The sequence below is a fragment of the Arachis ipaensis genome, chromosome B07 (genome assembly GCF_000816755.2).
Source record: "Arachis ipaensis cultivar K30076 chromosome B07, Araip1.1, whole genome shotgun sequence".
NCBI classification, from domain to species: domain Eukaryota; kingdom Viridiplantae; phylum Streptophyta; class Magnoliopsida; order Fabales; family Fabaceae; genus Arachis; species Arachis ipaensis.
Genome location: NC_029791.2, coordinates 1,879,893 through 1,895,819, shown reverse-complemented (window position 1 = coordinate 1,895,819; position 15,927 = coordinate 1,879,893). Strand labels below are relative to the sequence as shown.

Below are 15,927 nucleotides of genomic sequence, written 5' to 3'. Positions count from 1 at the left end.
AGACATAAAAATAAATTCTTTTAATAACACTTTAACAACTCATAAAAATTAACAGAACCAATGATTATAGATCAAAATGATAGACAAGATATAAAATTGTGATATGGTACTTGATGATAATTAAAGAGAAGGTGAGAGGAGAAAAAGAAAATAAAAAAGGAGAATAAAACAATATAACAATTATGGTAAGACAATGACAATCATGCATATAGAAAATAATAATAAAAAAAATAATAGTGTATGATACAATGAAAAAATATAATAAAAATATAAATAAAATTTAAAAAAAATAATAAAATTACAAATAATTTAAAAATTAAATAACCTCAAAGGCAAAAATCCAAAACCCTAATTACCCGCCCCGCACCCATTCTCCGAAATGGCTTCCGCAGCCTCTCCAAGAATACCCACCGAGACGGTGAAGAACGCCGTGGAGGCTCTCCTGAAGTGGCGAGATTCCAATTCCGAGTCTCACAAACCCAAACTCTTCGACGCCGACGAAGAATTCGTTTACTTAGTCGTCACTCTGAAAACCATCCCTCACAAATCCCGCGTTAACCCTTACAAGGTCCCTTTACCCCACTCTCTCCTCTCTCCCTTCAACGAGACTTGCCTCATCATCGACGACAGGTCCAAATCCAAACTCACTAAACAAGAAGCTCAAAAGAAGATCAAGGCCAATAACGTCGCCGTTTCCAAGGTCCTCAAGTTGTCGAAGCTGGCCTCCGATTACCGCCCTTTTGAGGCGAAGCGGAAGCTCTGTGATTCATATGATCTTTTTTTCGCTGATAAGAGAGTGGTGCCTTTGATGCCCAGGCTGTTGGGGAAGAAATTCTTTAAGAAGAAGAAGGTGCCGGTGCAGGTGGACTTGACTAAGAAGAATTGGAAGGAGCAGGTGGATAAGGCGTGTTCGTCGGCGCTTCTGTTTCTTGGAACGGGGACTTGTTGTGTTGTGAAGGTTGCCAAGGTTTCCATGGAGAGCGAGCAGATTGTTGAGAATATGATGGCTGCCATTGAGGGGGTTGTTGAGGTTGTGCCGAAGAAGTGGGCGAATGTGAGGTCCTTGCATGTTAAGCTTTACGAGTCGCTGGCGCTGCCTGTTTTCCAGGCTGTTCCGGAGGTGAAGTTGAGGATTGAGGGAAGTAAGGTTGAGGAGGCGGAGAAAGAGAAGCAGACGATGGAGGAGGAGGAAGAGGGCGAAGACCATAGTGGCGCGAAGGCGGTGAAGAAGAAGAAGAAGGGGAGGATTCATGAAGTTAGATACATGGATAGCGAAGTTGGTGAGGATAATGTTGAAGATGTGGCAGGTAGTGAGGATGATGGTGGTGGTGTTGTTATGGAGGAAGATTTAAAGGATGCTGGAAAAGGTAGTGGAGAATTGGCGAATAAGAAGAGGAAGAAAGGGGCATTGAGTGAGTTGAGCAGTGTCAAAGAATTGAAAAAATCTGTTAAGAGAAGTGGTAAAAAGGATAAATCTGCGAAAGTGATGAAGGAAAATTCCATCAAGAAGAATCAGAATAGTGAATTATCTGTTGAGGATGGAGATTCAGGAAAGAAGGGGAAGAATATCAAGAAGAAACTATCTCTATTGAAGTCAGAAGAAGCTGATTTGAAAAAGAAAGTGAGGGCCAAGAAAAGTAAGAAGGCTGCTTAAGGTTATTGTTAGGATTTACTGTTAGATTTCACTGCTTGATTTAACTCTTGGTGGCTGCCATGTGTTGTTTTCATTTGTTGAGTCCTCTGGCAGATTTTGTATCAAGCATAATTTGTTTTGTTATTCTTTTTGAGTTCTGTTTTGATCATTTTATAACTTGCTATTGCTACTATCCAATATTCCTATAATTGAGCTTTAGATTGATTTGTGAGAAGGAGAATCAAAATATTGTTTTCTCAGTTCAGAAAACTCTTTTAAGTTGTTTAGATTTCATATTGTCAGATAACTCCATAGAAATTATGAGACGAATGGTCCCTTACTTTAAAGTAAAAGGCTTATCAAAGTTTAGCTTGAAATTCTACTACCTCCTATTTTGCCTAAGTATATCTCTGAAATTATTGTCTTCGATATCTTGCATATTGGCTTCTAGTTTTGATTTCTTGAGCTCCAAGAATATTGGAAAATGGAAAATCTATTACTCTTGCTGACTTCTTTTTACAGATTGAGAGGATTAAAGAAGCTTATGATACTCTTGAATTCATCGTAGGACTTGGGATATATTTGTTTTCCTACTTGACTCTATTATGATTTGCTATATATCGAATGTAAATGGTGTCAAATGTACTCCTGTTTTATTCGGGAATTTAGAGTAGAATTGGGTAAAGAGTGAAGATTTTTCTTTAATTTATAATGAACATATAAATTTTTATTGGTGAATTTTTTTTAATTCTATAAAAAGCAATTTTCACTCTTCACTCTTTACCCTAGCAATATACCCTTTCATACTTGCATCTTTTATTGTTTTGGCATTTATCGTCCGTGCCGTAGTTCCAGTTAACTCAAATGATACAACAAGCTTACGTATTCCTTTAGTTCTGTGTTTTTTGAAGTATTGAACATTAACTAGCATACTAGAAACTTGTATATTCCAAAGTTGTCTGTTTTTTCTTTTTCTTTTCTTTTCCTTTCCTTTTTGTTATTTTTTCTTATAACTTTATGTTGAGGGTCATCTGGTCTCTTATTCACTTGCATACTTTCTTCATGGCTGGAAGATATTTAGTATCTGTTGCGAAGTGTGATTGAGTGAGTTATAATTCAGGGTTTTCCAGGTAAATTTCAGTTATTTCGGAAAATAGATTTTCTCAATTTTTGTCAATTGTTGTTATAAAGTGTGATTTCTCACCGGATGCTCTTTAAGCGGACAAAATAAAGCATGCGAAAGATGTTAAATGTTATAAGATTACACTTGACAATAGGTAAGAGGGCAAGAAACATCATTCCCTTTTTGTTTAGACATCATGGATTCTGCCTCATTTGCTTCATTTTCTGGTTAGTCATCATGGTTCCTATTCACATGTCAATGAAGGATCAGATAAATTGGATCCGTGTTATGCTTTTAGGTGATGATACTTTATAGCCGCAAGTTGTTAAACTTATCAAAGCAAGTTCTACAAGAGTATTTGAATAAGTTTGATTTGTGAAATTTGGTTTGTAGCGTTGCAAGTTGTAGTTACTGTCTATATTTCTCCGGTATTTTGTTGGCGGTGATGCTACACGACTAAATTAGAGTTTCTGCTTTATCATAAGATTTTTTTATTCCTTTTGAACACTGTTTCTGCTTGTGGTTTGAGCTTTGAAGTCTGATCATTGTTGATGACAATATCTAAGGTTCGTGAATTGGCTGAAAAAGAGTCAGAAAATGGCATCTTCAGATTGCTTTGGAGTGATGTTACTCGGTTTCTTACAACAATACTTATCGGCACAACGTATTTCCCCCTCATTGTTCTTAGTAGTGATAAATATCCATTTTCTTTAGTCTTAGTTATGATATATTTTTAATGTAAGGCTATTATGTTGTACTCAGTGTTGTGAATATTGCGGCAACTGCCTTGGTTACAGATGCTGCAACAGCAATGTTTGGGGAAGCTGGTGTCAGTGCAGCAACAGGAGTGATGACTGTATGTTTATTTATTTATTTATTCTTTCTTCAATGTTTGAGGAATCTGTCCCAGGATTCCAAACGAGCTTAAATGGTTTTTATGCATAGATCTGATAATAGGAAACTCATATCCTCCGGGTCCATTCTTTCACTATGTCTACTCACTGTACTTTAAACTAGTTAACTGTTGATTACAAACTAATTTTTCAAAATTCTAAATAAAAATCAAAGGAAAAAACTTCTTTCTGTAAAGGATTGGATGCTATATTCAAAAACAGTCTCTTATTCATGTTTCCTCTTACTTCTTTTTAAGTATAATATCTGTAAATGCACCTTTTTTTGCGCTCCTTTTTCCCTCATAACATCTCATTGTTTCTTTTTTTTTTTTTTATTTCCTTTGTAACTAAACAAGGTTGCAATTTTGCTTCTCACTGAAATCACTCCTAAAAGTATAGCAGTGCATAATGCCACAGAGGTGGCTCGGTTTGTGGTATGTTGTAAATTTTTTGCCCTTTCTTCTATAATCTGTGAGCAGAAATGTTCCTGATTTAAGCATTTGTGTTTATTTTGCATGTTTTCTGTTTACATGCTTCTTTTCAAATTCTTTCTATAACAAATATTGATTATAATGTCTTTAGGTCAGGCCAGTGGCATGGCTTTCCTTGGTATTGTATCCTGTGGGGAGAGTTGTTACTTATCTTTCAATGGGGATGCTGAAAATGCTCGGCTTAAAAGGAAGAAGGTCTGCTTGAAAGATATCTAGGAATTAATCTTTTCTTATCATATTGTATCTATTACTTCTTTTACGTCTTTATGAAGTTTCGTGACATCTAATCTTAGTTTGTCTGCAAAATTTTAGTCCCTTCGTCACAGGAATGGTGTTCTTTTATTTGCATCTATACTCCATGATAACTCCATTCTTAAGATTGACTTTTAATCTGGAAATTATGATATTTCTGAAACGGCATGCACACTTGTTGGAGCAATCATTGTCGACAATAGACTAAACCATCATTGTTTACTTTACCAGTGAGCCTTATGTAACTGAAGAGGAACTAAAATTGATGCTAAGGGGTGCAGAATTAAGCGGGGCAATAGAGGAAGAGGAACAGGTAATGGATTTTGGGTTTAATATTCTAATTGCACTTTGGTCCATTTTTTTTTCCCTCAAAATTCAGTCTTTTCCCATTTATATGATGAGTATATCTTCAATATATATATATAATTACAGGATATGATTGAAAATGTATTGGAAATAAAAGACACACATGTGAGAGAGGTTATGACGCCACTTGTTGATGTTGTTGCAATTGATGGAAGTTTAAGCCTTGTAGATTTTCATCATTTGTGGGTCACACATCAGTACTCGAGGTATTTAATTATTCTCGGCCTTCAAATTTGCAATGATAGTTCAAACTACAAAGAGTTTTGTTTCCAATGTGGTAACTGGATCATCATATGTTTTATAGGGTACCTGTTTTTGAGCAACGTGTTGATAATATAACGGGAATAGCATATGCAATGGATCTGTTGGATTATGTTAAGAAGGTTGGGAGATTTTCTTTCTCTTACTTATTGTTAATTATAAGTGCTTTACCTATTAATTTTATCCCCCAACCTCATAGTTTGCAGAATTATAATCTGTTTTGTTTTGAAGGGCGATTTGCTAGAAAGTACTACAGTTGGAGATATGGCTCACAAGCCTGCATATTTCGTACCCGGTAACTTATTCTATATTGTGTTCGCACAAAATATACTAGAGGTGATAGACACAAACAAGTTCAGTAGGTTTAATCATTTGATTTAATTTTGAACAGTCTTTACATTTTAAATTCAGTAGTTCATTTGAAATTATATTATGACTTTGTGCTATATTTGCTTAAAACATTTGAGTGTTATGAAAATGGTAGTTGAGATGTAAATCTCATCCTTAGTGTAAATCAGTCAATTTGTGGTTTTATGAAGCTATTGGGTTATGCTTGATAGCAACACACTTATATCTGTTTTACTGATTTAGAGTGTTTGGTGAATACATTCTTATTAGTTGTTACTGGTATTTTCAGATTCAATGTCCGTTTGGAATCTTCTTAGAGAGTTCCGAATCAGGAAGGTTCACATGGCTGTTGTACTTAATGAGTATGGCGGAACTGTGGGGGTATGTGCACACAACTCCCGAATCCAGCCAACCCCAATACATACTCTCTCTAATCTGCATATAAGTTCTAGAAGTCTTCACCTTGTGATGCTTACGGAATCTATATATATATTTCTATTTACAGATTGTAACTCTTGAAGATGTTGTTGAGGAAATTGTTGGTGAAATCTTTGATGAAAATGACTCAAAGGTAAGGCTTAGTATAAGTCATTGCACTCGATTCAGATATTAGTGGCTTATTACGCATTTCTTGCATTATATGTAGACTATTATTAGCCTTTAGCTTTTTGTAGCTTTTTGTAGTTCTTACTTGTTTAAATCTTTATGGCCACAACTCTATGCTGCTTAATGATGACATGCTGATTTACCATAAGAAAACTTCTTTATGTACTTTCGGGGTGATTCTACAGGAGGAGATTCAGAAAAAAACTGGTTACATAGTAATGCGAGCTGAGGGTGTATTTGACGTTGATGCGAACACATCTATTGATCAGCTCTCTGAAGATTTGAACATCAAGATGCCAGAGGTTCTTTACTTTTTATTTACATATTTATCTTCAGCATCTCAACTTGTTAATAGGTCTAAAACAAAAGATTAAATAGTTTGGGGATTTCACATTAGAACTTAGAATATAATTGGTATGAACCAATTCTTTTAAAAGCTTAAACTATTATTTTTTTGGTGACTAAAGCTTAAATGTGCTTATTAGCAGTATGGTAAATCTGTTTTAGAATTTCAGGTCTCTTAATATATATAAGTTGCTGCTACTATTTCAGGGTCATCAATACGAGACAGTGTCAGGCTTTGTATGCGAAACATTTGGATACATCCCAAGGACAGGTGAATCGATCAAAGTGTCTCTTGAACGAGAAGATGAAGATGATGATAATGAGGAGACCAAGTCTGACAACCAGGACTCGAAAGAGAAGAATCAGATTTTTAAACTCGAGGTAATCAATTTGTTGCTGCCTGAAAATTCTCACTCAAAATCTTAGCTTGTGTCTATCGAATTTAGAGCGTGTGGAAATAAGCAAGTTCAATGATACTGCAAAACTATAGTAAATTTTTCACCCGGTAGGCCTATTTTGCAACTATTTTGTATTTTGCTGCAGATACTAGCTGGAAATGCCAGAAAAGTGAGCGCTGTTCGGTTCGAAAGGATAAATGGTGAGGATGAGATGTTGGAGGCCAAAGAAGTAACTCACTTTGTCCCTAAAATTGTCAAGAGAAAATGGAATAATGATGAGGACTCGGACGATGCAGACTACGATGGAGATGCATTTGCGAAGAGACCGCAGCACGAGATTTCTAGCGAGTATATAGATGATCAGGAAAATTCTGACAGAAATTAAGGTTCACTCTTTTCATTTTTTGTTCTTCTTCTTTATATCTATTTGGCATGTTTTGGTGCCATTTTTGCAACACCATGTAAGATGGGAAGGTACATATTGAAAATGAGAATCAATAATGTGAACACATTCATAATTTTGTTCAAAAGGGAATGGGGGGTGTTTACACCAATAAGCCTTGTAACTCAATTGAGATTAGCCCTTTTTGCAAGTTTTGAAATCATGGGTGTGATGATCATCATGATAACGAGGGATTGATCTTCTTCTACTCAACTCCTTTATCATTTGTTTGCACATTTAATGTCAATGTACCTCCAAAAGAAAACTCAGGTGAAAATTTTCATGAATTAGTTTCATGTGCAAACTTACCCATCGAATTTATTTATGAAAAGTTCTAATTTTTTTAATCCGCTAATCAAGAAATTTTTTTTTGACAAAACTTTTATATATTAAATAATTTCGGATAAACGGTGGAGTATATCACTTTTCATATTAGTATTAAAAAAAAAGAATGAGTTGGAGTTAGTAGTGCTAAACGGTAGATTCAAGTGAAAATGTTGAAACTTTGTGTTGCATGAAAACAGATTCGAGCAAAGTTAATCTTAACATCCCAAAATGGTGCAACTAAAATATAACAAAGTATCTAAAACTATCACTAGAACTATATTGAATAGAGAGAACAAACGTGCTTGAATATCAATATTTTAATATGAACAACAAAATGCACATTGAGACATTGAGTCAAAGTTTATCTTCCTTTAAAAAAAAAGGTCTTTGTTTCCGTGTGGAACTGTGGATCCCCCGCCTAGGTTGCTATATAATATAGTCTTATGTCATTATTATTTCTTTGTCGTTTTACTTTCTGGTATCCAAATCCAACAACTATTTGGTGTTCATATTGCAGAGCTAGCTGTGCAGCAGTAAAACTATGATCATATATAAATTGTTAACATAACCAATATTAAAAAATGTTCATGTGTGTTTTAGTTTAGAGTAGAAATGATGTACTTAAGATTAGTTAATTGGATTGCATTGCATCTTAGTTGGCTATAAATCCTCGTTAGTTGCTTATTATTTACCATTATATCATTCATGCCTCTTTTCTTCAGTCCCCAGTAAACCAGTTTCTGTTGAACCAAATCAATATCAGGCCATGGGGTCTCTTTTGTTGCTGCAATTTCAAATCATTTTGTGTCTACATCTGTTCTTCACTTCTTTCTCTTCGTCTTCGTCTTTGTCTCCGCCTTTATGCCATCCTGACCAAAACTCTGCCTTGCTTCAACTCAAGAACTCGCTAAAAGTTGATGGATGGGAAAATGGAACAGATTGCTGTTCGTGGCCTGCTGTCACGTGTGAATCCACGTCTGGTCACGTGATTGGTCTCGACCTCAGCTGGCATGGGCTTGAAGGTAAAAACAATTCTACAAGTAGTCTTTTCCATCTTACTCATCTCCAAAAGATCAACCTTGCTCACAATAGTTTCTATGGTCCTCTATTACCATCTCAGTTTGGCGGGTTTGTGAATCTTACACACTTGAACTTGTCTTGGTGTTCTTTTGAAGGTGATATTCCTTCTGAAATCTCATATCTTTCCAAATTAGTCTCATTAGATCTCTCAGGTAACTTAAATCTAAAGTGGACAGAAATCACTTGGAAGAGGCTGCTGCAAAATGCAACAGCTTTAAGAGAGATCTTTCTAGATTATACAGATATGTCATCAATTAGTCTAAGTTCTTTGTCTTTAATCACCAATTGGTCTTTCTCTTCGGTTACTCTTGGTCTTAGTAACACAAATATAACGGGGTATTTGACAAGTGATATTCTTTGTTTGCCCAATCTTAAAGAGCTGCATCTATATGGAAACACATACCTTCAAGTCCATGTTTCTAGATTGAATTGCAATGCTTCTGTTAGTATTTTGGATCTTTCATTTTGTGAGTTCCAAGGATCATTGATCCCTTCATCTTTCTCTAATCTCACATATCTCACTTCTTTGACTTTGTTTGATTGTGGCCTTAATGGTTCAATTCCCTCTTCACTTTCAAACCTTCAACATCTCACTCACTTGGACCTTTCATCTAATAGTATCGTCGGCTCGATCCCATCCTCATTTTCAAACCTTCAACATCTCACTTACTTGGATCTTTCAAACAATAATCTAACTGGTGCAGTCCCAGCATCTTTTTCAAAGCTAGAGCTTCTCACTCATTTAGACCTTTCATCCAATGAACTCAATGGTTCAATCCCTTCATCTCTTTGGAAGCTTCAAGATCTTGTTGTCTTGGATCTTTCTTACAATGAACTAAGTGGTCAACTTCCAGATATATTTGGTGGGCTAAACAAACTGCAAACTCTTAATCTTGGGAAAAACAAAATACAGGGAAAGTTGCCATTCTCATTGTTTACATTGACTCAACTTTCCATCTTGTATTTTTCTTCTAATAAATTTGAAGGGCCCTTACCTAATCAAATAGCAGGTTTTTCAAATCTGACTGAATTATATCTGGATGACAACTTGTTAAATGGGACAATTCCTTCTTGGTGTTTATCTTTGCCGCTTTTGAAACATTTAAACCTTTCAAGTAACCAATTCACAGGAAATCTAAGTGAAATCTCATCTTATTCCTTGCTGTACTTAAATTTATGCGGCAACAAAATTCATGGAGATATTCCACAGTCGATTTTCGACCTTGTGAACCTCACTGAATTGTGTTTGTCATCAGATAACCATGGTGGTTTTGTCAATTTTCCACTCTTCTCCAAACTTCAGAACTTGAGGTCTCTTACTCTTTCAGGCTATGAATCAATATCACTAAAATCTGATGTCAATGCCAATTACACTTTCTCCAATTTGAAAATGTTGCACTTATTTTCCAACACCATACTTGACTTTCCAAAGTTCTCAGGAAAATTTCCGAGGTTGCTCATACTTGATTTATCCAATAACAATCTCCAAGGTGAAATGCCCAAATGGATACATGATTTGGATTCTTTATATCATTTGAACCTCTCAACAAACCAATTGACATCAATAGAAAATTTCTCATGGCATGGCCTGCAATACCTTGATCTTAGTTCTAACTTGATGACCAATGAAATTTCATCCATCTTATGCAATATAAGTTCTCTTGAGGTTGTGGACTTGTCCAACAACTATTTCACAGGAACAATTCCACAATGCCTTTCCAATTTATCATATCTTGAAGTTTTGGATCTACGGATGAACAAACTCTATGGCACTTTGCCAGATACGTTTTCCATGAACAGCAACCTCAAAACTTTGAATCTGTATTGAAATCAAGTAGAAGGCCAATTGCCTAAATCTTTGTCCAACTGCACAGAGCTGGAGGTTTTAATTCTTGGCAACAATCGAATAGAGGATACCTTTCCCTATTGGCTTCAGAATTTGACATCTTTGAAAGTGTTGGTCTTAAGAGGCAATAAGTTTTATAGTCCTGTTGGTAATAACTTGACAACCAAGCATCCATTTCCCAGTTTAATTATCTTTGACGCATCAGGCAACAATTTTAGTGGCCTGTTGCCAAAAGACTTCATTGAGAATTTCCAAGCCATGAAGAATGTTGTTCATGCTGAAGTGGGAAGTGTTTTGAGTTACATGAATAGTCGCTTTTACTCTGCAATAAGTTATGAAACTCAACCAGAGTATGCTAACTCATTGATAGCAACAGTTAAATGGGTCAGCAGAGCTTACACAAAAATTCCAACCATCTTTGCATATATTGATTTGTCAGAGAACAAATTTGAAGGAGAGATTCCAAATGTTATTGGAGAGGTTCATGCACTCATAGCACTCAACCTTTCCCATAACAAACTCATTGGTTCTATTCCTCAATCCATGGGATTTTTGACAGAACTTGAATCATTGGACCTCTCATCGAATATGCTCACAGGTCGGATCCCAAATGAATTGACCAATCTAAACTTTCTTGGATTCTTGAATCTTTCCAGCAACCATCTTGTAGGACAAATACCTCGAGGAAGACATTTCGATACATTTCAAGAGAATTCCTACCAAGGGAACATGGGGTTATGTGGATTTCCATTGCCAATACAATGCAACAAGATCCTCGAAGAAGAACCTTTATCCTCTCCAACCAATCAAGCTGAAGAAAAATTTGGATTTGGTTGGGAGCCAGTGGCAATCGGATATGGATGTGGAACTGTGTTCGGAATAGGATTGGGGTGCTGTGTTTTCTCCATTGGAAAGCCTCAGTGGCTTGTCAGAATCTTTGGAGGGAATCCTAACAAAGAGATGAAAAGGAAGAGAAGAGCAAGAACAAATTAATGGATATATGGTATAATAGATGCATGTCTTGTTGCACACTTCTTGGGACCATGAAACACTGTCAAGTTCTTTTTGCATGTTTGGTTGCACTGTAATACAAACTTGTACTAGTATTTATATTTTCTAGTGCTTCACATCTCAAATACTTTGTCACAATAGCATACCTTTTATAAATAATACATATTGAACTCTCTAGTTATTAATGTAACGTAATCTTAGCCTCATGAAAATTCTACAAAATATTTTTTAATATTATATTTGTTCTTTTTTAGTATTGTAAACAGAGAAGAAGTACTATTATTGAACACAACCTTTTAATTCTAGAGAACAACCTAATCGGATTGATCGGATAAGTGATTAAGAATCAAGGTATGTAAAGTAGTACTATTACTGCACGAGAAATAGTATTTTTTATCAAACTATTTTAGATTGTCATATTAAAAAAGAAGGAAAAAACAATCCAATTGTATTGAAGATATTCCTAATAGTTTTTCAATTGTTCTAACAAAATTACTAAAAAAAATGAACAATCAGAAAATTGTTAAGATCATTGGATTAGATAAAACAGTGAGAATTCAATTCGATCACAAGTTGGTTACAAATAAAAATTAGTTGCTCATATATACAGCATGCATAATAATGATCGTAGATTATCGATAATTTGACATCTTGGTAGTTGTTCTAGATACTTTTGGAAGGTGCAAGTGAAGAGCTTTTGGACCAAGAAACTCTCACACATATATAGGCTTTGAAAACAGAATTCACTTGCAACATAACTTACAAAGTAAACGAAAAGTACCACACCAAATCAAATAAAACATAAAAAAGACAACAGCAAAAGACATAAACTTATTACACATTTACATTACAACAAAAAGCTGAAACAGAGTTGTTCTTGCACGCCGGCGGTTTCCACGGCTCTTCCTTTTGGTCCTTTTACCTCCAAAGAGGACCACTAGCCATTCAGGCTTTCCAATTGAGAAAACACAATATCCCAATCCTATTCCAAGCACCATTCCACATGCATATCCTATTGCCACTGGTTTCCAACCAAATCCAAATTTGTCTTCAGCCTCAGAAGATGGATATTGTTGCAAAGGGACATTGTTGCATTGAATTGACAATGGTAATCCACATAGCCCCATGTTTCCCTCATAGGAATCATTTGAGAATGTATCAAACTGTTTTCCTTGAGGTATTGATCCTTCAAGATGATTGTTGGAAAGATTAAGTACTTCAAGAGAGTTCAGATTGGTCAATTCAGCAGTTTGAGTCTATGAAGCTCTCCAATAACATCTGGAATCTCTCCTTCAAATTTGTTTTCTGACAAATCGATAATTACAAAGGAATTTGGAATTTTCGTAAAAGGAAGACTGACTCTTTTAATTGTTGCAACCATAGAACTCGCATATGCTTCATTTGTGTGGCCAGTACCTAACACATCTGTATCAATATAAGACAAAGGGCTTTGCAGATCATGAACAATCTTCATGGCTCGAAAATTTTGTATGTATGCTTTTGGTAATGAGCCGCTAAAGTTATTGCATGATATGTCAAAAATAATCAAACTTGCAAATATCTTTTCAGATTTCAAATTTGCAATGTGGCCGTACAAGTTATTGCCTCGTAAGACCAGTATTTCCAACTTTGATAGATTCTTAAGCCAGTTGGGAAATGTGTCCTCAAATTGATTGTTACCGAGATCCAAATCCACAAGTCCTGAGCATTTGGACAAAGATTTCGGCAATAGACCTTCGAAATTGTTGCCATTGAGATTCAGTGTATTAAGATCCAGAAAGGTATCTGGCAAAGTTCCATGAAGTTTGTTCATTTGTAGATCCAAATCTCCAAGGAATGAGCTATTGGCAAGGCACTGTGGAAATGTTCCTGTGAATTTGTTGTGGGACAAGTTGACAATGTACAGAGAGGTTGCATTACAAAAGAAGGAAGAAATGTCATCAGCCATCGAGTTGAAACTAAGATCAAGGATTTCAAGTGGATACCATGGGAAATGGTCCATCAATGTAAAATTGTTGTGTGAGAGATTCAAATAACGTAATGAATCTATACCATGTATCCATTCGGGCACTTTTTCTTGAAGACTATTGTTGTACAATTTAAGATAATTTAAATTTGGAAATTTTCCTGAGAATTCCAACCAACCAGTAATATTGCTAGAAAGCAACTGCAGTGCCCACAAATTGGAGAAAGTGTGATTAACACTAGTTTCAGATTTTAGCAATAATGAACTACAACCTGAAAGATAAAGATACTCCAAGTTTTGAAGCTTAGAGAAGAGTGGGAAGTGGACAATACCGCTCCAGTTATCTGAAGAGAAGCACAAATCAGTAAGGTTGACAAGATGGAAAATCGATTCTGGAAAGTTTCCTTGGAGCTCATTGTTGCACAAGTCTAAATACTCCAAGGAATAAGATGTAATTTCACTTATATGCCCTCTGAATCTGTTATTTGATAGATCTAAGTAGCTCAAAGACTTGAGAGATAAGGCCCATTGAGGAATTGTCCCATTTAATAAGTTGCCTGTTAGGTCTAGTGTAGTGAGATTTAAAAATGCTACTTTGTCAGGTAGTGGTCCCTCAATTTCATTATTAGAACAATCCAAGGAAGAGAGTTGAGTTAAGGCAAATATTGAGGATGGCAACTTCCTTTGGAAATTATTATACGAAAGGCGAAGGGATTGCAAATTGGTTAGCCTGTCAAACACATTTGGAATTTGACCACTAAGCTTATTCCTTGAAAGACCCAAGTAAACAAGATGATGAAGGTTTGAAAGAAATGATGGGAACGAACCAGTGAATGCATTCAATGAAAGGTCCAAGTGAGTGAGATGCTGAAGGTTTGAGAGCAACGATGGGATTGAACCATTGAATCCATTTCCAGACAAGTCCAAAAAAGTTAGCTGTGTGAGGTTAGAAAAGGAATCAGGGATTTGTGATCCTGGGAATTGACACCATGAAATATCCAAAAAACTAAGAGAAGTACTGCACTTCAACTTTGGAACATGGACTTGAATGATTTCATTTCCAGATAACTTGAGCTCATAAAGATTGGGTAAACAGAGAATGTGACTTGTCAAGTGTCCCCTTATTCCTGTAGAAACAAGACTAAGAGTAACCAAAGAGAAAGAAAAAGAACAATTGGACAAAGGGTTTGGTGTTAAGCTAATTGAAGACATGTCTGTATAATCCAATACAATCTCACGTAAAGCTGTTGCATTTTGCAACATTCTTTTCCAAGTTGTTTCTTTCCACACCAAATCATAATTCCAAGAGAGATCAATTGATTGTAATTTGGAAAAGTGTGAGATTTGGGGTGGAATTTCACCATTGAATTGACAATGAGATAAATTCAAGTGTGTGAGACTCACAAATCTACTAAACTGAGATGACAATGGAGAATACTTGAAAAAATTGAAAGCAAGGTTGAGTGTTTGGAGATGAGTAAGATGAAAAAGAGTGCTATTGGGATTCATATTACCTACAAGTGCATTGCAACTGAGATCAAGGCCAATCACGTGACCAGACACAGAGTGGCACGTGACACCCATCCACGAGCAGCAATCTGTCCCATTCTCCCACGTACTCATCTTTGAATAAACTTGGGGGCACTCATGCTCATACTCATACTTATAGTCATAATTATATTCAGAAAATGAAGGGTTAAAAATGAATTGGGTCTTAAAGTGAAGCAAGGCAGAACTCTCTTGGGAATGGCATAGATGCGAAGACAAACATGCAAAATGGAACATCATAAACATATGAACACACAACACCACTCTAAGAACCAACAACATCAAATACCCCATTGCTTATTGTATGTATATAACTATATATGGCTTACTTGAAAATGGGATTGGTATGTCACTCATCAATTAGGATCCATCTATTTATAGATATTTTTTCTAGCTGGAATTACAAGCACCTATACCCAGCCAATGCATGATTTATAGATTAAAAGCTACAGCGACCAATAATATTCATACTATTCCAATCTATCAATGTCCAAGACTAATTCATAATGTAAGTTTAGTTTTCTTCTAACCCGAGACCCAGATAATTTTATTTCCATGATAGAAGGCATTTGTGGATGAACTTAGCTTGACTCACCAAGCTAAAACTAAGGTCAATATTGGTATTATATGTGGAAATCAATGGGCATGGGAAGAAAAAGAAGTTCATGACAAAAGGGGCACGATCCAGGTCCATGTTAAGAAATAATTCCATTTGATTAGTCTTTTTTTCTTTGGACAGAATATTTATTGGCCTTTTTGTTTGGGGTAGAATATTGATTAGCCTATGAATGAGTCAAATGAGAAATTAGTTGGAGTGAGAGGCTTGTATAATTTCTCTCTATTTTTGTTGTTCTTTTATATTTCTTTTTGGGTATGATAGCTGTGGTCTGTGGGTCATGGAGTAAGAAACTTGACTTTTTTTTTTTTTTTTTTTAATTTTCTTCTTGTAATTATACTCACAGAAATATGACATATGTTTGAACCACACCCA

The 15,927-nt window shown here is 35.6% G+C and overlaps 4 protein-coding genes and 1 pseudogene across 5 annotated transcripts; 4 read left to right on the top strand and 1 right to left on the bottom strand.

Moving 5' to 3' along the window:
* Window positions 330-1,892, top strand: LOC107608984 (ribosomal L1 domain-containing protein 1). Its single transcript, XM_016310791.2, has one exon. The coding sequence runs from the start codon at window positions 380-382 to the stop codon at window positions 1,652-1,654; it is 1,275 nt and encodes a 424-aa protein (XP_016166277.1). The 5' UTR covers window positions 330-379; the 3' UTR covers window positions 1,655-1,892.
* Window positions 2,415-7,340, top strand: LOC107608983 (putative DUF21 domain-containing protein At3g13070, chloroplastic). 2 transcript variants are annotated; one of them, XM_016310789.2, is made up of 13 exons: window positions 2,415-3,420; window positions 3,519-3,612; window positions 4,006-4,083; window positions 4,232-4,335; window positions 4,624-4,705; window positions 4,825-4,964; window positions 5,063-5,141; window positions 5,251-5,314; window positions 5,657-5,748; window positions 5,873-5,938; window positions 6,159-6,275; window positions 6,526-6,699; window positions 6,862-7,340. In XM_016310789.2, exons 1-13 carry the CDS (start codon window positions 3,308-3,310, stop codon window positions 7,099-7,101), a joined length of 1,443 nt encoding a protein of 480 aa, XP_016166275.1. In that variant the 5' UTR covers window positions 2,415-3,307; the 3' UTR covers window positions 7,102-7,340. The 2 variants fall into 2 exon arrangements, with proteins under 2 accessions (XP_016166275.1, XP_020962567.1); XM_021106908.1 differs by lacking the exon at window positions 2,415-3,420 and having other exon boundaries at window positions 4,237-4,335.
* On the top strand, window positions 7,498-10,458 carry LOC107606443 (LRR receptor-like serine/threonine-protein kinase FLS2). Its single transcript, XM_021106906.1, has one exon. The coding sequence runs from the start codon at window positions 8,252-8,254 to the stop codon at window positions 10,391-10,393; it is 2,142 nt and encodes a 713-aa protein (XP_020962565.1). The 5' UTR covers window positions 7,498-8,251; the 3' UTR covers window positions 10,394-10,458.
* On the top strand, window positions 10,394-11,609 carry LOC110264602 (receptor like protein 30-like; the record flags this gene model as incomplete). The annotated part of the gene is made up of 1 exon (XM_021106722.1): window positions 10,394-11,609. A coding segment is annotated over one exon (1,011 nt), but the record flags the coding sequence as incomplete, so codon positions are not given.
* On the bottom strand, window positions 12,103-15,927 carry LOC107606444 (annotated as a pseudogene).

Excerpts from the sequence above, each read along its gene's own strand:
- LOC107608984 (XM_016310791.2), top strand. The coding sequence starts at position 380 with ATGGCTTCCGCAGCCTCTCCAAGAATACCCACCGAGACGGTGAAGAAC.
- LOC107608983 (XM_016310789.2), top strand. The coding sequence starts at position 3,308 with ATGACAATATCTAAGGTTCGTGAATTGGCTGAAAAAGAGTCAGAAAAT. Across the intron at positions 3,421-3,518 it reads ACAATACTTATCGGCACAAC|TGTTGTGAATATTGCGGCAA; the intron begins GTATTTCCCCCT and ends TGTTGTACTCAG. Across the intron at positions 4,084-4,231 it reads CAGAGGTGGCTCGGTTTGTG|GTCAGGCCAGTGGCATGGCT; the intron begins GTATGTTGTAAA and ends TAATGTCTTTAG.
- LOC107606443 (XM_021106906.1), top strand. The coding sequence starts at position 8,252 with ATGGGGTCTCTTTTGTTGCTGCAATTTCAAATCATTTTGTGTCTACAT.